The sequence below is a fragment of the Ovis aries genome, chromosome 2 (genome assembly GCF_016772045.2).
Source record: "Ovis aries strain OAR_USU_Benz2616 breed Rambouillet chromosome 2, ARS-UI_Ramb_v3.0, whole genome shotgun sequence".
NCBI lineage: Eukaryota > Metazoa > Chordata > Mammalia > Artiodactyla > Bovidae > Ovis > Ovis aries.
In genome coordinates this window covers 243,248,126-243,269,841 of record NC_056055.1, presented here as the reverse complement: position 1 = coordinate 243,269,841, position 21,716 = coordinate 243,248,126, and the positions used below count along the sequence as shown (strand labels likewise).

Here is a 21,716-nt window from a genome sequence, read left to right as displayed (position 1 = left end):
CTAGCAATGGAGGGAAGGGAGAAAAGAAAAAACAAGTTAGTTTGCTTCAAGATTCTTCCTAACTTTTTAAACTACTGGATCTCTGATATATTTACTAAATGCAGACTCACGCAGTACTCCTGGAGGCCTGTCTAGCTGCTTGGCGCTCTTTCCTTTTCTTGTCTGGTGGCTTGGCTAGGACTATTTCAATTTCTTCTCCTTCTATTTCTTTGCCATTCATTTCATCCATGGCCTATGCAAAATTAGAAACAAATTTATTTTATAAGTAACAGTACCTTAAATATAACATTGTCTGTACCATTTAATACACCTGATAAACAATTTAATTCACAACTGTTTTAATTTCCAAGAAGAATATAGCCACCAAATGTTTAAAAATACACAAAATACTTATTCCCCTCAACCTTACTTTATGTGCAAGTTACACTGAGAATAAAACTGATATCCTATTACTATATTTAAAAAGATAAAGCAGAGAGCTGCTTGTTGCTGCTCCTTAATTGCAAGTAACTAATTCCTCCAAGCTAAGGCCAAAACAAACAGCAAATTCTCATTTGGAGGACATGCCAGTATTAACAATCTTTTCAGGATTAAAATTTTTAAACAAACATGGCGTTCAGGCTGTAGGTCTTAAACTGTTCTTTCATAAAAATGTCAAGAATTTGAAATATAAATGAGACTATCAGTGACATTCAACAAGATACTCACCAAAAAAAAGGAAAAAAGCATCTTCCCCACCCCAACAATGTTTAACCTGGTATATACTTTACCTGAATGGTTAAAAGCACAGAACCCAGCAAAGGCTTGAACTAATTAAAACTCAAGTACTCATCTGGAAAGCAGTAATCAAAAGTATTCTGGGCTCTAGTTTTTTATTTATATCATTTCACCTAATAACTTCTGCCATACTTCAAGGTTCAGGTAACTCGGTAACCAAGTATCACCTCCTCACCAGTTTTTCTGTTTCCCAATACAACCTTTCCCTCTCTGGACATACATAATGAAATGCTCTAACCGTAAAGAACATTTTAGTGATTTACAAGTATCCAGACAAAAGATTAAATCCGTATCTTCCTCTTACCGACTTTTTTCCCCTTTACCACCTAAGCTTTTGGCTGCTTCAACTAAAGCAATTAAATGAATCTGTAAAAGCTTCCTGGCATAAACAAAAGAACAGAGCATCTGTCTATACTCTTTCCTCTGGCCATCTTCTGAGCTTGAAATCTTACAATTTCAGAAATTGCTTTGGCAAACCACCCCTGAAAATTATTTTCAATTATGAACAATCAGTTTATTTAATACCAAGTAAATCAAAACAAATATTTAGAAAAGTATAAATTTATTAGTTATCTGTCCTTCCTATCACTCGCAATTCAGAAGCCAAACAAGTTCTGTACTAAGCTATGAATTTGATAAGCAATACTATCTCAGTAATTAGCTTCCATCAAAAAGCAAACCAATAAATTCTACTAGTCAAAGATTCTATAAGGCACATTTTAAAGCAGTATCCTGGTCAGGAAACAAAAACTGCCCTAATTAGAGGGTGGGGCCACTTTTCTGACAAAACACGCAAAAAAAGAACCAGGCCTGATGTCACCAAGGGTTTTAGATCTATCTCCCCAATTATATAAAAAATCTTGTATTTTGCCCTGTCTTTTCTTTTGTCAGCCCCTCCCCCAACCTTTTCTTCAGAAGGGAGAGAGGGACAAGAGGAAGAAACTGAAAATTTCAGCCATTAAAAATGGTATTGATCAACGGAAAGCAGCAGAGTACTCAGGTTATACGTTCTAGACGCTATATGAAAATATTGTTTTTCATACTTTTCAAATACTATCATCAGCAGCAAATTATTATATGCAAGAAATATTTCTAATAACTACTGAAACTGGCAAAAAAAAAAAAAAATACTGTGAGAATTCTAAAATGACCAAAGAAAGGCAAGACTATGGAAAACTAACTAACCATTCCCTCAGAACACACCTACTGAATTACACTGTACTGGATATGGAGCCATGTACGTACTTAGCTCCATTCATAGGTTCTGAAACAAGGAACTAAAGTAGTTACAATGTATTCACTATCATTTTGGTATTTATGGAAGCTAATTACTATTCCTTGTAACATTTTCAAGGTATCATGCTATCAAAGCTTAGGCTTACAAAATAATACAGAGATTAAAAGTAACTTGCCTGAGGTCACAAACTCAGTTAGTAATAATCAGGCTTTGAAATACAGAGTCTTACCTGTTACATTACTACCACTTCACAGAGATTATTAAAAGAAAGCTCCAGAGTTCGGTAAAAGCTGAAAACCAATTTCATTTGTTTATAAAGTCACTTTATGTGTTTTAGCAAGTTTCAACAACAAAATTCACATATCAAGAAACAAAATATCAAAATTTCTACCTTAACAGCTGCTCCTCTGTCTTCGAAATGAACAAATGCATAATCTTTCAACTTCTTCACTCTTTCAAGTTTTCCAAATTCAGAAAATGACTTTTCCAATATTTCTTCTGTCACTGTAGTGGCCAAGTTTCTCACAAATAAAACTTTCACCTAATATAACAAACACACAAAACTGGCATTGGCTACTTAATTTTAGCTGAAGTCCTATATTAAAGTATTTCTTCCTATTTTCATGGCATAGGCATTTTTCTCAAAAACAATTAAGTGCTAAAGGTGCTACAACAGAAGGTATGAAAACTGAGAAAATAATTGTTACCAATTTATATAAATTATTGGTTTCTTTTCCTGCCATGTCACTACAGTGCTTAATACTGTGAACAGGACCTTCAAGGGACCAAAATAAAATTATTACTAAGTTACTTTACTGATTTAATAGGGTCCCTTTGTTGTTGTTCAGCTGTTAAGTCTTGTCCAACTCTTGTGATCCTGTGGACTGAAGCCCACCAGGTTCCCCTGTCCATGGGATTTCCCAGGCAAGAAGACTGGAGCGGGTTGCCATTTCCTTCTCCAAGGGATACTCCTGACCCAGGGATCGAACCCAGGTCTCCTGCACTGGCAGGTGGATTCTTTACCTCTGAGCCACCTGGCAAGCCCAACATAGTTCATAGTGAAGTGAAGTCGCTCAGTCGTGCCCACCTCTTTGCAACCCCATGGATAGTAGCCTGTACCAAGTTCCTCAGTCCATGGGATTTTCAAGGCAAGAGTACTGGAGTGGGTTGCCATTTCCTTCTCCAGGGAATCTTCCCGACCTTGGGATCAAACCCAGGTCTCTCACATTGTAGACAGACACTTGCTTTACCATCTGAGCCAACAGGGAAGTCCACACAGTTCATAAATCCCCCCCAAAACAAGTTTTTCTGTCCCTCCTTCCCCACCCAAGAACTGGATGAGCTCATGATTCTAAAGTTCATATGAAAAAATAAACAAGCAGTAGTAGCCAGGGAAAAAATAAGAACAAAATTTAGAGACTAGTCCTACTAGATAAAACAAACTCTCTCAATTCGTTGCTTAAATCATTCAATCAGTGCAGTGCTGATCTGAATAACGATGAAAAGTATACTCACACCCCACACTATATACTAGGATAAAGTCCAAATAGACAGAAAATTTAAGAGGGGGATGTTTAAAGTATTAGAAGAAAATAAGATAATAATTATGTAACACTGCACTGGAGAAGCCTTTGTTAATTTAAAATCTACATGAAGGACTGAAAAATTCAACTACTGAAAACAAAGATTTCCATATGGTAGAAAATACCATAATTTTTTTAAAAAAAAGCATCACAAAAAAGACAGCAGCCTGTCTTTTTATATCAAAACTCTACAAAATAAAAGAAAAAGATCAACAGAAAAACGAATGGATAGGCAAAATTCATGAATATACAGTTCATACAAAGAAACATAAAATAGTCCTTAAATGCATGAGAAATGTAAATTCAAGCATGTACAGTAAAAAGAAACAAATCATAAAACAGCTATGAGATACCACTTGTTGCGAGATTTGGCAAAACCAAGTTTGAGCTTATCCTCTTTTAACAAGGATAGGAACATCCTGCTGTATTCTGCCTGTGGAGAGCATGATACAAATGCACCTCCTACAGAAAATATGGCCAGTATCTTAATAATTACAGATGTATTTACCCTTTGACCCACAAATCTATCCTACAGATATGTCTGTACTTATATTAACTGAAATGATATAAGCTTACTCATTACAGTATTATAACAACAAAAGATTAGAAACACCCAATGTCCAGCTAGTTGAATGTACTATGGTACACCTACAGAATGAAAAAGTACACAGTCATAAAAAATTAAGAGCTGATATTAAAAAAACAAAATGTGAGGATACACTGTTAAGATTTCCCCCATTGTATACCTCCAAGACAGAGGTTCAATGTATGTATATGTGACCGACAAGCACTTGTCATAGTGTGATTGGCAGCGTTTTACCATTTCTTAGCGATGCATAAAATAATGGCATACTCCTTAGAGCTGAGATACGAGATGAGATGAAATATGACAGTGAATAAAACAAACATAATTCATTAATATAGCCCCAGTAACCATTTGTGTAAGAAGTAGGGAAGGAAAGAATATATAATTATATTTGCTTGCTAAGCACTACAAGGATAAACCAGATACCACTAACACTGGATATCTACAAGGGACAAGGAGGAAACAGTAGCTAGAGCTAGAGGCAGGAATGGGAATTCCTTGGCTATACTTTTCTACATAATTTTGACTTGTGGACTAAGGAAATACCTCACTTATTTAGACAAAAAAATTAACATATCTATCAAACAAATTGTTGCCTTAGATAAAGGGCTAAGTAAAGAGGATTTGCGGAAGACACAAATCCCAAGGGGGCGGGGGGGGAATCTTCCACCTCTATCTTTAACCCCTTTAATTTTCTAAATGTTGTCATACTGACGTCTAATTCTACATCAGACAGGCCTCCATTACTTTATTTACCTTCTTTTTTGAAACTCAACATAGATCTTTTTTCTTTTCTGAGATGAAACCAAAGTATCCTATATAAAAATTACTAGTTGAAATAATGTTTAAAGGACTCAATAGGAAAAAGAAAGACAACTGTATGTACAGCTGAAACTAACACAACATTGTAACTCAACTACAATCTAATATAAAATAAAAACTGCCCCCTCAATCTATAATACTATTTTTAAAATATCTTAGAAATGCAATACAGGCTAGTTTCTACAAGATAGATTCAAAGCTGTAAGAGATCTTGTAAAGAGATTTATCCAACTCCAATAAAACAGACAACATCCAAATTCAGTAGTTTGCTCAAAGTCACAACTGTATTAGAAGAAACAAGTGGAATTAAAATCAAGCTAGTAATAAACAAAAATAATCAGGGCTCTTTAGATTTCCAGCCCCTTCCCTTGACTCCTATCTACTCCAGGAACATAGAAAAAGTGTGCAACACATCTGAGTCTCTCTGGTTCATTCTCAGTGGATCTTTGCATAATCCAAAAATGTTTTTGCTTACAAAAGCTTTTATCATGTTAGTATAAACCAGGTCCCTCCTCCAAATTAATCAACAGTGAGGACTGTCACCTCAGATTCTGAAGAAGCTTGCAGAAAAGACTTTTCAGTCCAGAATAACCGAACCATTCATTTATGGCCATCCACAGAGTTGCTGCCCCCAAGAGGTCAAGAGACATATACCAAAATAATCAAAAATTCACTAAAAGCGAACAGAAATACAACTCAGATATGTCCCTGCAACCCCAGGAGTCACCCAGAAGAAAGCCTAATAACCAGGACTCACAGAACCATCCTTTACCAGGCCAAGATCCTGGCAATGAAAGTATAGGGCTTAGGAAGAAAGTGAAAGTCCACTACAGGCCTTGCCATGCATATTTTGCCACTAAGAGCAAACATGATAACCCTTCACCTTTCTTCATGGAGATAATACTATAAGGAAACTTGATCCATTAAAAAAGGAAAAAGACACTAACTCAATCTAAATAAAATATAATTCATGGCCATGTAATAAAAGTCATAGTACGGTCAGTGAAAATTATAATTCATAATCTCCAAAACATTACTTCTCTTTATTCCGTAAGACCTTTTTTTCTTTTCTTAACATTTCTATCTTTGTATCTTTGATAGTGCCAAGCACTAATCAAACTCTCAGTAGGCATAGAAACACCTAATTGAAGGGATTTAATTTCAGTTCTTTTTACACATTTATCTGCAGAAAAAGAAACGATTAATGGAAATTCCTGGATACCAAAATAGGCTGTTAAATTGGTGCTAAAGCAGGTTTTTGCTTAAACCGTTAAGATCAAGAGCTACAATTTGTATTTACTGCAAAATCTGAGATATTCAAGCTTATATTCTAAGTACAGAAAGTAAATGAGAACCGCACCCCCAACACAAGATACTGCATTTACCTTAGCCATGACTTCTGGATCCGGTTCCTCCACAGGGTCAGCCCATTCAACTGTAACTACATTTCCCCATACTTTTACTTTTCCACTCATCAGCCGGCGTCTGGCTTGTGCTGCTGACTTGTGATCCTCATACTCAAGGAAGCAGAACCCCCGATTCTTCTTTTTGTCATCGGGTTGATGATAGAGAATAACGTCCACCAAACCCTCTGTTAAACCAACAGCCAGATATATAAGCCAAAAGCATCCACCACACATTGAGCGATTAGGCAGACCTAAACCCACTTGCCAAAGAGCAAAAAGTAACTGCAGAAGCCTCATAATGATCTGTTGATTATCTAGCTAGACAACTAAACCAGAATTATCAGATATGGAGCTATGGACAATATGTTATGTTCCTTTTGATTTTAGGGGCCCTGAAAGTACAGTCATAGTAAGTCCAACTACTGTATTCTGACATATAACATTCTATTTTACAATGTTCTTAAAGAGTGTTTGACATAACATGACCTTACTAAAACTTATGAAAATACTACCAAAGAACTTAAAAACCAAATATAAATCCAAGAGAACACTCAACAACTAATCATAACCAAAAATCATCCTTGAATCCTAAGTTTTAAAAAGTTACTATTTTTACCAAGTAATAAATAACTGGTTAAAATGTACCTCTGATCTTAGTCCTGTACCCTCACCTTTCCACATATTATCCAAATCCTTAAAAGTAGTTAGATTTTACTTCTAGCAGCAATATCCAGAATGTGATTTGGATGTGGTAGAGCGGAAGTAAAGGACCAGAGATGTGGCAGTCATTAAAACTAGGAGATTACGGTATTGAATGATTCATCCACATAGATGTTGAAAGTACTAACAGTAAGTTAATTCAGGACAGAAGAGAAACACTATGAGCCAGTAGCAATCTTCAATTAACACAAGACTGAAACCAGAAGAGTAACAGATAACAGCTTGAAGGAAGGGGAAAGGTTTGTTTATCTGTAGTATGTTTGGACAACAAAAACGTAAAGAAATAGTGGTTTTTATATGGGATGAAGAAGCAATGGTCTAAAAGTTGTCTTTTACAATGCAGCTACCATTAGTGGATCTCCCTCAGCATTTTAAAAAATGAAATGGAATAGGAAATGTATGATTAAATCATATTTGCTAAGTGAAAATGTGATTCTGCTAAATTTTGTTACATATAAGTGTGTGTGTGTGTATATATATATCTGCGATCTAAAATTTTCTTCTCAAATCAATTCCACGGATTGGAAATGCGGAAAAATCTGAAACAGACAAGGTAAGAGGAAGAAGGAACAGGAGGAGAAGCACTCTCATCCCCTTGGCCTTAGAGTATACTGAATACCAGATGGCAGGGAAAGCCTTCACTTGAGAGCTACAGGGCAAAGGCTGTGTCAAAAGTTATGGTTCAATTAAGGAAAAGAAGCGAAGAGGACACTCCAAGAACTTGAGGCTAGAAGAGAAGTTATTTAGTCCAAGCCACTAAAAAACAGGAGGAAATTTAGACACTCAGTAGATACGTGAATTCTTAGATTAAGATACACCTCCTTTTTTTGTACTTATAGTATACCACAGATTTCCCAAAACTAATTTCTAAATACATTTTTGTTTTACCTGTGACTTTACTGAATTCTTCCAGAATGTTTTCTTTAGTCTTATTCTTCGGAATTGATCCAACAAAAAGCCTGTTGTTTGCCACAGAAATGCACACTCCAAGGTGTTTACCAGGGCGAATTTCATAGCTGTCACACTGAAAGGAAGAAAAGAACCAGACACCCCACAACCACCCCAAACTCAGAACAACTGATTTCAGTCTAAAAAACTGGACAATTCAAGGTCAAACACTCCCTGCTTCATGAATTCATCAAGTCCCCTCATGCTTGCCATAATATAAAATGTGTATTTTAAACTTTTACAGCCTCTGTTTTAGTTTGGTTTCATTAACCTTCACTGCTCTATCAAATTAAATGAATCAAAGTTATTCACTCTATCTTTGAAAAGATCTGATTTATTTCAATATTATCAATCTCAAGATTTCTTCCCAGAGAATTTTAGGAAAACTACCTGAAACTGGTAATTCAGAGCCCTTGGAGATGAAATGAGATAGAGACAAGTCTCAGGAAAACAACAAAATGTAAAGAATAACAACTATGTTTAATCAACGCAAAGAAACGGAGAAGAATTTCACCTTTTACATAAAACAGAATTTAAAAAATTTAAACTTCATATTAAACATAATACTTTCAAAATTGTATTAAATCATAGGAATAAAGTGTTTTATTTAAATGGTTATGGTGATGATTTCCTAGGTAAACTTGCGCTTTTTATGCCTTAACATTACTTACCTATTAGTTTATAAAACAAATATGTAATTAAAAAAAAAAATCATCCATATGTTGCCAGAAGCAAGGAAATAAAACTTTAAAAACTTCTCAGTACTAAATAAACAAACTGGAAGGAAAAAGGTCCATAATAAAAACAAAAATCTGGGTCAAGTTAGAAGTAGAACAAATTTAGAAGCAACTAATGAAATGAAAAGCTTTGGTGAAAGGTTACCATTCTAAAAGAACTAAAACTAGACTGAGGCCTTCAGCTGTCTGCCAAGAGTATCCCCAAAAACCAACAACACTGCTATTTTGAGTTACTGAGATGATTGTATCTTAACACAGTAGGAGTGAAGCCATACTTAATTTGTGTACTACTCTGAAATAAGTACAAAGGATAAAAGGCCCTACAGAAAGGAGATTCCTAGAAGACTGGTTATCAAGTAATAGTAAAAGAGAAAGATTAAAAACAAAGAGAACTGGAGAGTTTGGAAACAAAAAGAAAAGAACGAGAATATACTTAGAAAATAAATAAATTGTATGATTAGGTTATGATAAAAACAAGAGAGATTCACAACCATTTCCCAAATTGTGTCCTAAAAGTCAAGGAGCCCAGTTATATTCCCCAGAACCCATAAGAATCTTACTCTAAAGTTTAACAGCAAGAATTGACATTTCTGTCTAAGATCAAAAGGGAGAACTGCAAAAGCCAAATATTCAAATGAAACTTTAGATAGTAACTGCTGTAATAACTTCTTAGAATTATGGGAGACTATCACCTTACTTCTGTGGTATTTTCATTTATTTTTTACTTTCATAATATGAAAAAATAGCCACCAGACACATACTAACTCAGTCAATATAAAAACTCTCAAAACAAAAACTAAAGTAAATGAAACAATGTTAACTGCAAATGTTTTTAATTCAAGTGTTTCTCTCAAATGACTTGCTAGACAATGGGTATTTGTTTTGTTTATCACATACCAGTTTAACAGCTTCCTGTGCAGCTTCCTTTCCACAGAAGGTGATAAATGCATACCCTCTGTTCTGACCAGACAGTGGATCCATCATAAGACGCAGATCCCAAATGGGACCAGCCTTTTCAAAAAGGGGCACCAATTCATCCTCGTATAAATCTCTTGGTATTTTACCTACAAAGACCTGAAATAAAACCTGTATGTTAGAATCCCAATGTAACAAGCATTTGATTTTAGAGCCACAAAACCTAGGTGCCTTTTTTAGGGGGTGGGGACACAAAGATGGTTAAGGAAAAATTGGGGCAAGTTGAATCTTATGAAGTTAATCCTAGTTTTTCATTATAATGACTTTCAGGGCATCAACACAGAACAATAATATTCTATACTGAAAAATGGAAACTGATTAATAGTAAGTGCTCACAATTTGTAGTAATAACTCTTAAATTTTAAACTTTTTAAATTTGTCCTTTTCTCACAAAAAAATAGAATAAAAGGCCTATATAAATCTTCACTGAAATACATCTGCATTTTTTAGAAAAACCATACTTGAATATGGAGAAGGGAATGGCAACCCACTCCAGTATTCTTGCCTGGGGAACTCCATGGACAGAGAAGTCTGGTGGGCTACAGCCTATGGGGTCACAAAGAGTGAGACATGACTAAGCGAGTAACACTTCCACTTTCACTATAGGATAAACATGCCAATTCAATAAAGTTACAATAAAAGTTAAATTAAAAAAAACTGAATAAAAGATCGATGAGGTCTCTTTCAAATTTCTCAACTCTAAAATCTTTACTACTTAAAACTCCCCTGCTTTAATCTTTCTTCATCAGAATTCCTTTCTCTATCAGAATATTACATTTTAAGATATGAAAAAAATTCATCATAATTTGAAGATTTTGTATTCTTAGTTAAAATTACATAGTAAGTAGGATTAAGTCATAATATACAGGAATGCTAAATTAGAATGAAACAATCATAAAGCTTCTCAGTATTTAATATCAGATGACAATTCAAATTTCTACCAAGTCAGCAATACGGAAAATAACCTTTTATGTTAAAACACTCGCAATCCACACACACAGTCTTAAAGAGTAAATTACTGCTTGCATGAGATGAATTTTCTAGTGAAACTCATCTACATCAACATTTCATATCCTGATAATTGATCCGACTGATGAAGTAATGAAGTAAAAACTCAACAATCAGAAAACTAAGATTGTGGCATCCGGTCCCATCACCTCATGGCAAATAGATGGGGAACAACGGAAACTTTTTTTTTCCAGACAGACTATTTTTGGGGGCTCCAAAATCACTGCAGATGGTGACTGCAGCCATGAAATTAAAAGATCCTTGCTCCTTGGAAGAAAAGCTATGACCAACCTAGACAGCATTTATTAAAAAGCAGAGACATTGCTTTTTAATGGTCCATCTAGTCAAAGCTATGGTTTTTCCGGTAGGCATGTTTGGATGTGAGAGTTGGGACTATGAGAAAGCTGACGGCCTTGAACTGTGGTGTTGGAGAAGACTCTTGAGAGTCCCTTGGACTGCAAGGAGATCCAACCAGTCCATCCTAAAGGAGATCAGTCCTGAATATTCATTGGAAGGACTGATACTGAAGCTGAAATTCCAATACTTTGGCCACCTGATGCGAAGAACTGACTCACTGGAAAAGGCCCTGATGCTAGAAAACATTGAAAGCAGGAGAAGGGGACAACAGAGGATGAGATGGTTGGATGGCATCACCGACTCAATGGACATGAGTTTGAGTAAGCTTCAGGAGTTGGTGATGGACAGGGAAGCCTGGTGTGCTGCAGGCCATGGGGTCCCAAAGAGTCGGACACAACTGAGTGACTGAACTGAAATGAAATGAACTGAAATGAATGAAGCAATGGGCTTCCCTTGAAACTCAGACAGTAAAGAATCTGCCTGCAATGCAGGAGACCTGGGTTCTATCCCTGGGTCGGGAAGATCCCCTGGAGAAGGGAACGGTTACTCACTCCAGTATTCTTGCCTGGAGAATTCTACGGACAGAGGAGCCTGCCAGGCTATAGACCACGGGATCACAAAGAGCTGGATATGGCTGAGCGACTAATACTAACACTAATGAAGTAATACCAGCAATCCAAAAGATGCCAAATTGTTGGAGATTAAGCTTCTAGTGTTAAGTTCTATAGGAGCTGTGGTATCTTAATCCTTTTCAAAATAATCAGGTTCACTTTCACGGCTATCTGGTAAAATCTGAGGTGGTCTTCTGAATCTCTAGCAAGATTCTTACACAACAGCTCTTCTAATTTTGTTACTTCCTTAAAATCTCCAATGCTCGTTCATGAAATCTCATTCTAAGAGGGTCACCTGAAAAGTCACTAGTTTTCCTAACATTCTTTCCTCTTGGCCTTAAAAACTTTTCTCAACATCTCTTTTCACTTCCTTCCTTTATACCTCAGAGAAAAAAATGTACCTCTCTTCCAAAAGGAGCAGCTCCTTAACCCTAATAAATAAGCCCATTTCTTACTACCTTCTTCTGGAAATAATTTTAAACCTTTATTTCTTCAACTGTCCTATCTTGTTCAGTACATTCTTTCCTCCCCACAGTTCTTCCATCTTCAAACATGCCAGATCTCCCGTAACAAAATACAAAAACCCCTTCTTTAGCCTGTTATTGTTCCTTTCATTTTTAAATGCTTTACACACATGGCCCTTACCTGTTTGCTTTCTTATTCAGCACATCTACTGTATGCTTAATGCTGGGCAGCTAAGAAAAGCATAAACAGATCGGCAATCATCTCAGTGACATCCCTACAGAACCACCTTTCTAACGAAAGCTCGCTCTGAAAAGCACTTGCATCTACGCTTTTTTAAATTGTTCTATCATGTCTTCATCATCAAGTTCCAGTTCTATTTCTTACATTTTTTTTGGCATCATTTTCTTTCCATTTTTTTTAATTGGAGGATAAATGCTTTACAACGATGTGTTGGTTTCTGCTATGCAGCAATGTGAATCAGCTGTAAGTGCACATACACACCCTCTCTTGAAGCTTCCCTCCCATATGCTTCTAAACTCTCCAAAAACTGGCTTCTGCTGCTGCTAAGTCGCTTCAGTCGTGTCCGACTGTGTGTGACCCCATAGACGGCAGCCCACCAGGCTCCCCCGTCCCTGGGATTCTCCAGGCAGGAACACTGGAGTGGGTTGCCATTTCCTTCTCCAATGCATGAAAGTGAAAAGTGAAAGTGAAGTCACTGAGTCATGTCCAACTCTCAGCAACGCCATGGACTGCAGCCCACCAGGCTCCTCCATCCATGGGATTTTCCAGGCAAGAGTACTGGAGTGGAGTGCCATTGCCTTCTCCAAAAACTGACTTCTTCCAACACTAAACTGTACACCTATATGTCACTAATAGACTTTTAAGGACCAAATTTTGGTCCTTAAAAGTTAAGGACCTTAGCTAAGTCTTTCCTTCCTCAATCTCATCATCCTTGCCTTCTCAACAAGCATTAACACTAGTGATGCTACCTTCTGAAACTTCTCTTCCCATAAGTCTTCAGTCTCTCAGTTGTGTCCGACTCTGCGACCCCACGGACCACAGCACGCCTGGCCTCCCTGTTCATCACCAACTCCTGGAGTTTACCCAAACTCATGTCCATTGAGTCAGTGATGCCATCCAATCATCTCATCCTCTGTCAACCCCTTCTCCTCCTGCCTTCAATCTTTCCCAGCATCAGGGTCTTTTCCAATGACTCAGTTCTTCGCATCAAGTGGCCAAAGTATTGGAATTTCAGCTTCAACATCAGTCCTTCCAATGAACACTCAGGACTGATCTCCTTTAGGATGGACTGGTTGGATCTCCTTGCAGTCCAAGGGACTCTCAAGAGTCTTCTCCAACACCACAGTTCAAAGCATCAATTCTTCAGCACTCAGCTTTCTTTACAGTCCAACTCTCACATCTATACATGACTACTGGAAAAACCTCAGAATACTCCACTAACCTAGTCTTACCTTTAACTACTCCTCTATCCTTTCCATGGTGATTCTTCAATCCATTTAATAATATAAGCTGCATGTTTCCCAAAGTTATGGCCCTATTTCCCATATTTCACTGTACTTCCTTCCCTTGTAAGGATATTAACATCCATATTTACATACAATGCTACAGTCATTTCCCAATACCTCCTATATATCTCAAGACCTAATTCTGTATCTCCAACTACCTATTAAACACTTCCTCTTGGTAGTCCTGATTTTACCTCAAATCATCAGTAACTTTAGCAATGCCAATTTTCATTTTTTTGAGTATAAATATATGTACAGATAAGAATGACTATGTATCAGAATGTTAAACGTGGTTATCGATACATGAAAAAATTCTAATTTTATATTCCTTATTTAAAATAAAGGTACAATGTATATGTAACAAAAGTTTCCTTTGTCCAAAAATCAAAATAACTAAAACTGACCCTTGTCAATCAGTTCCTCTAATTTTTTCCCACATTTCTCTTAGGAGAACATAATTTCTGCTAACCACCACCCCACTCCACCCCAGCCCCACCCCCAGCAAATGACTGAGGAAAAATACTCTCATAAACAAAAAACTTCAGATATTTTTAATCCCTCCAATTCCCATCCATATCCAATTAATTTTTAAAATATCAGCTTGAGGGCTTCCTTGATGGCCCAGTGGTCACGAGTCTGCTTTGCAGTGCAGGGTAACGGGTTCTATCCGTGGTCCAGGAGGACCCCACGTGCCACGGAGCACTTAAGCCCATGTACAGCAACTACTGCAGCCAATGCTCCAGAGCCTACGAGCTCCAACGGTAGAAGCCAGTGTACCTAGGAAGAAGCCCCGACAACGAGGGGCCCAAGCACGGCAACTCCAGAGCAGCTGCCGCTCTCAGCAACTAGAGGAAGTCCACACACAGCAACCAAGACCCAGCACAGCCATAAATCCATGAAGAAATAAAATGCCAGCTCGAAGTTGCTCCAGTGCAGGTAACTAGCTCCCTCCCTATTCACAGAACTTGTCCAAACCTTTCACGAGGCGTGGACTCATATGCCATGTATTTTTTTCTGCATTCTAGAGATGAGTGAACACCACAGACAGGTCTAGATGTTCATGAAGCTTACATTCTACTGAGAGAGACAGACAATTTAAAAGACAATACAATTTCAGGAGGAAATCATAAGATAAAAGCAAAGAAAAGGGATAAATGAAGAAGAGGTTATATTTTAAGTAGGAGGGCCTCCCTGGGAAGACAAATTTGAACTGAGACCTGAGAGAGAAAATTCTAAAAGTATGAGGAAAGGGCATTCCACGGGGATAGAACAAGTACCAAAAGATATCGAGTACAACTGATATACCTGAAGAACAGCAAACAGGCAGTGACTAAACAAAAGGTCCACACAGGAGACAGTGAGAAAGAGAAAATGAGGACCAGATTAAGTTAAACCACAGTTTAAGAGTTTTATTCCAAACATGTTAGGAAGACGTCAAGAGGACTCTTGATCAGACAAATAACCAAGTATTACTTATGTCCTAAAAGAAATAAGACTGGCAGCAGGGTAGAAGCAGCAGGGTAGAAAGTGGATCGTAAGGAAAAACAGGCTGACCAGTCAGGTTAACAGGGCAAGAGATGACGGTGGCTTGGTGTAGTAGGGTGAAAGCTTAAAGGCAGGGAGAATGTGAGGAACAGTGAGTTTTAGGCTATGTTGGATTCAAATCTATATTCCAGTTACTGTGAACAAGTTTCTAAATCAGCAAGTCTCAAGATTCTCATCTGGGAGTAACATCAGCAAGAGCATTCAGCTTCCATGCAAGCAGAGAGCCCACATCTTGTTCCTCATTTTATTCCCAGTATTAAACGCAGCGCCAGGCTCATAACAGCTGCTCATCTTTGAGTAAATACATGTATGAACATCTATCTCATACTTTGACGCTAGATTCCCTCCCTTCTGTCCTACTCAAGGACTCTTGGTCTGACAATTTTATCATCAATTTCCTTCTTTATACATGGATCATTCCCATCAGCACAAAATATATTACAATCTCTCCCTTAAATTTTGTGTTTTTTTTTAAGTATTTATTTATTTGGCTATGCAGGGTTTTAGTTACAGCAGGCAGACTCTCAGTTGCAGCATGTGGGATTTAACAGTTCCCTGACCAGGGACTGAACCCAAGCCCCCAGCATTGGGAATGCAGAGTCTTAGGCACTGGACCATCTGAGAAGTCCCTTTTCTTTAAAATTTCAATTAAAATAAAAATATAGCTTGACTATAAACCTTCTAACTATTGTCCTATTTCTCTGCTACCCTTTGCAGCAAAATTGCTCAGAAGAGCTATAATATTCTTAATGCCTCAAATCTGCTCATCTCCTTAGTCTCTTGAATCTTTTCCAATCTGGCTTTTGTCACCACTCCAGTCAAAGTCACTAACAACATTTATGCTATCACAATCAAATGTCAATTCTTAGTCCTCATCTTACTTGGGAAGTTTGATATAACTGACCTTCCTTCTGTGAATACTTCACTTGACCTCTGGGACACCACACTCCTGTTTTTTCTTATCTCATTGGCTCTCTTTTAAAAATTTATTTATTTGGCTGCATTGAGTCTTTGTTTCGGCACTCAGGCTCCAGAGTGCACAGACTCAGTAGCCCTCCTCAGCATGTGTGGATCTTAGTTCTGAGACTAGGCATCACACCCAATCCCCTGCACTGGAAGCATCTTAACCACTGGAGCATCAGGGAAGCGCCTTCATTGGCTCCTTCTTCTTAGTTTCCTTTGCTAGTTCCTTCTCATCTCCCCATCTCTCTAAACGTTGAGGTGCTGAAGGAATCAGATCTTAAAATTTTTCTCTAGCTATATACACTTCCATGGTGACCACATCCAAACATGGTTTTAAAACACCATCATCTTAGATACTTATGCCTCCCACATTTACGATCACCAGTCAAAACTCTCTTATGAACTCCAAGCTCACACAAGCAACGGCTCACTCAACAGCTCCATTTGGATGACTAAGAGACCTCTAACTCATACATGTCCAAAACTGAACGACTACCTTTCAATCCTGCTAATCTGCTCTTCTTTACAGCCTTCCTCATTTTAGTAAGTGGCAACTACATCCTTCTAACTGCTCAGGTCCTAAGACTTAAAGCCATCCTCTGCTCCTTTCTCTCATGTCTCCGTATCCAACTCATCGATAAATCTTGTTAAGATATACACTCAAATTATCCAAAATCTGACCACTTCTCATTAGTTTCAGTTGTATCACCCTATAGCATTCCCAACTCTATATATTAGCACTGATTAACAGGGCACAGCACTTAAAAAAAAAAAAAAAAAAGAAACTACTGATAAAAGGCATCCTGAAACAAAAAACACACAGGAGTAGTTTAGTTCAGTTGCTCAGCTGTGTTCAACTCTTTGAGACCCCATGGACTGCAGCATGCCAGGCCTCCTTGTCCATCACCAACTCCTGGAGCTTACTCAAACTCATGTCTATTGAGTCGGTGATACTGTACAACCATCTCATCCTCTGTCGTCCCCTTCTTTTCCTGCCTTCAATCTTTCCCAGCATCAGGGTCTTTTCCAAGGAGTCAGTTTTTCACATCAGGTGGCCAAACTATTGGAGCTTTAGCATCTGTCCTTCCAATGAATATTCAGAACTGATTTCCTTGAGGATGGACTGGTTGGATCTCCTCGCAAGAGTCTTCTCCAACACCACAGTTCAAAAGCATCAATTCTTCAACCCTCAGCTTTCTTTATAGTCCAACTCTCACATCCACACATGACTACTGGAAAAATCAAAGCTTTGACTAGACAGACTTTTGTTGGCAAAGTAATGTCTCTGCTTTTTAACATGCTGTCTAGGTTGGTCAGAGCTTTTCTTCCAAGGAGCAAGCGTCTTTTAATTTCATGGCTGCAGTCACCATCTGCACTGATTTTGGAGCCCCCCAAAATAAAGTCTGACACTGTTTCCACTGTTTCCCCATCTATTTGCCATGAAATGATGGGACCAGACGCCATGATCTTAGCTTTCTGAATGTTGAGTTTTAAGCCAAGTTTTTCACTCTCCTCTTTCACGTTCCTCAAGAGGGTCTTTAGTTTTTCTTCTCTTTCTGCCATAAAGGTGGTGTCATCCGCATATCTGAGGTTACTGATTTTCTCCTGGCAATCTTGATTCTAGCTTGTGCTTCATCCAGTCCAACATTTCTCATGATGTACTCTGCATGTAAGTTAAATAAGCAGGGTGACAATACACAGCCTTGACGTACTCCTTTCCCGATTTGGAACCAGTCTGTTGTTTGATGTCCAGTTCTAACTGTTGCTTCTTGACATGCATACAGATTTCTCAGGAGGCAGGTCAGGTGGTCTGGTATTCCCACCTCTTTAAGAATTTTAAACAGTTTGTTGTGAACACGAGAGTAATTGGTATTAATTCTGAAATATATTTTTTAGTGTTGCTAGGCTCTGGCCACACCTAAGTCTAGCCTGGTTAGAAAATCTTTATATTTGAGAATATTTGTTATTTGAATATTTTTAAACTGTCCTGGGAAGTAAATTCTGCTTTATATTGTTTCTATTATAATGCAGTGATGATTCATAATTACATCATTCAGCTTCCGTATTCTCTCCCTACCCATTGCAAATGCATGCAAAAGCAAGGACAGCACACACAGTGGCACTGTGGGAACACCCATGAGGGTCTTCACTGGTGGCTGAGAATCCGCCTTCTAATGCAGGGGACATGGGTTTGATCCCTGGTCGGAACTAAGCTCCCCAAGATCACATGCAGCAACTACTGAGTCAGCTCTCTGGAGGGAGCCTGTGCACAACTGGAGAAAAGCCTACACACTGCAAGGAAGATCCTGTGTGCTGCAACTAAGACTCGGTGCAGACAAAAATAAACAAACAAATATTTTTAAAAATATACAGTTGAACACAGATAAATGAAGAATCTAAGTGTCAGATTATTATACTACTTTCTTAACACGTGTATGTATTTTCAGAACCATTCAGATTTACTTCATTAAGCATACCTGAAAAGATCCTGTATTTTCAGGAAAAGCAATTGACTGATTAGAAAGAATTCCTAACAGTAAGCTCCTTGTACTCTACATGATCATATGAATGTTAGAAGTGCACCTGACATTACAGCTTTTCCGTAAGAATACTGTTCTATTTAATATCAAGGAATTTCCTGGCAGTCCAGTGGTTAGCATTCTGAGCTTCCACTGCAAGGGGTAAGGGTTTGTTCCTTGATCAGGGAACTAAGATCCCGTATGTCGCACATGGCGTGGCCAAAAATAAACAGAAACAAAAATAAAAGAAACATCAACAAACCTATGCCCAATGTTGTATTCACTGGGGTCCATGAAGAAACAGGCCAAAAACACTGATTTGCTTGAGAAACAGAAGATGGTCTCATTTCAAGATCAGTTTAACTTAGGACTTTAAAAGAACTTTAAAAGGCTGAAATAGATAGTATTCAAAAACTAACTAAGCATCCCCCTTTAAAGTTTTTTAAGCTCAGTTTTTAATGAACTGAAACGTAGTATGAATGTTTTTCGTTCACTACCGTGTTGATCCCTGAGCCACTCTGGCTCCACATGAGCTGTCCAGAGTAAACACTCAGTCATGAGCAGGTTAACCCTCCCCACCAGAACCAACAGAATCCAGTGAATACCCTAACAGCTGTTCTTCCTTTACTCATTAGACTTTAAGGTTTTGAACAAGATTTTGGCTGCTGTTTACCCACTGATTCCTTCAACAGTAACAGAGGAAGCCCCAAAGACTCTGGAAGGAATCGACAGAAGTAACCAGGCAGATCAACACTGTCTTCCGATTATCTACAACGGCTATTCCAATATCCAGCTTCTATTTGCCATTTTTGCAAACAAAGCAGCTTTCCTTTATATTTAATGCAAATCAGATGTTACAAAGTCATATACTTATAGGTCTGTTAAATACCCTGTTTCTTTTTAACACTTCAACTAGCTAATAAAGAGTTAAGTCCAACATACAGAGTTTATTATCAATATATAGAGATGATCTGCATGGAGATTACATTTATGTCAATGAAATAGAGTTTTACAAAACCAGCTGAAGAACAGAAAGGTGCTGTGACACACAGTAACTACACTTATAGAGATCACTTTGAAACTAGAGAAGTATTAAATCACTATGCCGTGTACCTGGAACTAACACAGTGTTGAAGGTCAACTGAACTACAAAAACAAAGAGAGAAACAAACTCACACAAAAAGAGATCAATTTGTGGTTACCGGAGGTGGGGTTGGGAGGAGAGGATCTGGATGAAAGTAGTTAAAGAAGGGTACAAACTTCCAGTTATAACTAGGGATATAAAGTACAACATGATAAATACAATTAACACTGCTGTATGTTATATAAGAAAGTTGCTAACAGTAAATCCTGAGTTCTCATCACAAGGAAAAATCATTATTTTTTTCTATTTCTTTAATTTTATGAGGTGATGGATGCCTACTAAACTTAGTGTGGTCGTCATTTCATGATGTATTTAAGTCAAACCATTATGCTGTACACCTTAAACTTATATAGTGCTGTATGTCAAGTATTTCTCAATAAAACTGGAATAAAAAGGGAAAAAAAGGATACAAAAATACTACAGCCATACTAGGTCTGAGAGCCAAGGCACACTGAAAAAAATACATTTCAAAACTGGTATTAACATTCTTGTTTATTTCTCATCTCAAGGTCAAGGCTTAGCAACAAGGTCCATTAATGAGTATTCACCATAGGGTTAATTCACAGTAGATTTTATCCAAAGATAAAACTTCACTGTCTTCTGGTAACTTACTTTCAATACTATCAGTATCAGGCACTGACCCTAATTTCAACTTCCTCAATCAAGAGCTAGTAGTAATTTTTAGTAACTGCAGTGAGCCATAAAAGAACAAAACTCCAAACCTTGGAGCATCAAAAGTGATATCAATTAAAACCAAATACTTTACTAAATCTATCATCAACCCAATATATTAAAAGCCTCCTAATTTTCAAAACTTTAATCTTCAACAAGTATGGGCCATATCTCATGAAATATGGACCTAAGGGAGGAATCCAAAATTTTACACTGCAATTTTGTTGCAACAAATTGCTTGACAGGAGTGCTTTAGGCTGGTGATCTCATATAGGGATTTTTGCTACAACCATATCTGCTGCACATAATGATAACTAACATATAGAAAAACACATGTTTCTCCTACAGAGGGAGTGCAATATAAAATCTGCAAGATCAAACCAGTCAATCCTAAAGGAAATCAGTCCTGAATATTCACTGGAAGGACGGACGCTGAAGCTGAAACTCTAATACTTCGGCCACCTGATGTGAAGAACTGACTCACTGGAAAAGACCCTGATGCTGGGAAAGACTGAAGGCAGGAAGAGAAGGGGAGGACCAAAGATAAGATGGTTGGATGGCATCACCAACTCAATGGACATGAGTTTGAGGAAAACTCCGGGAGTTGGTGATGGACAGAGAGACCTGGTGTGCTGCAGTTCATGGGGTTGCAAAGAGTCGGACACGACTGAGTGACTGAACTGACTGACTGAGTGTGTGTGTCTGATTCCTCTTCAAAGGCAGGACCATGTTTTGTTGATTATCTAGCAATAAATACCCAGCACTGAGGCAGGGTCTGGCAGAATATAGGTATGCCAAATACATCTTGGTTGAAGTGATGCTTAGAAACATCATACTCAGTTTACACACTGTCAAAATAATAAAATGATGAGATGGCTGGATGGCGTCACTGACTCAATGAACCTGAGACTGAGCAAGCTCCTGGAAGTTGGTGATGGACGGGCAAGTCCACGGGGTTGCAAAGAGTCGGATATGACCGAGTGACTGAACTGAATTGAACTGAAACAAATTTTGCATTTAACATAGGATTTGTTTTTAACTGGGTACTCAAAACAGTTTATTAAATGAAGAACTTCCAGTGAAATCTTAAAGTACTAGCAAATCCCTCCCTATCT

The 21,716-nt window shown here is 37.8% G+C and overlaps 1 protein-coding gene across 5 annotated transcripts in view; it reads right to left on the bottom strand.

The window, feature by feature from the left end:
- Window positions 1-21,716, bottom strand: part of HNRNPR (heterogeneous nuclear ribonucleoprotein R) — a 38,177-nt gene that overhangs the window by 6,219 nt on the left and 10,242 nt on the right. For 3 of the 5 annotated variants that reach the window (XM_060410684.1, XM_060410685.1, XM_060410686.1), the window contains 5 exons: window positions 9,714-9,890; window positions 8,021-8,155; window positions 6,391-6,606; window positions 2,406-2,555; window positions 111-232 (listed from right to left, as the gene is read on the bottom strand). In XM_060410684.1, coding sequence (XP_060266667.1) covers window positions 111-232; window positions 2,406-2,555; window positions 6,391-6,606; window positions 8,021-8,155; window positions 9,714-9,890 — 800 coding nt within the window. Of the gene's footprint in view, window positions 1-110; window positions 233-2,405; window positions 2,556-6,390; window positions 6,607-8,019; window positions 8,156-9,713; window positions 9,891-21,716 lie in introns of all 5 variants that reach the window. The other 2 variants (XM_027965541.3, XM_027965542.3) reach the window with 1 other exon arrangement.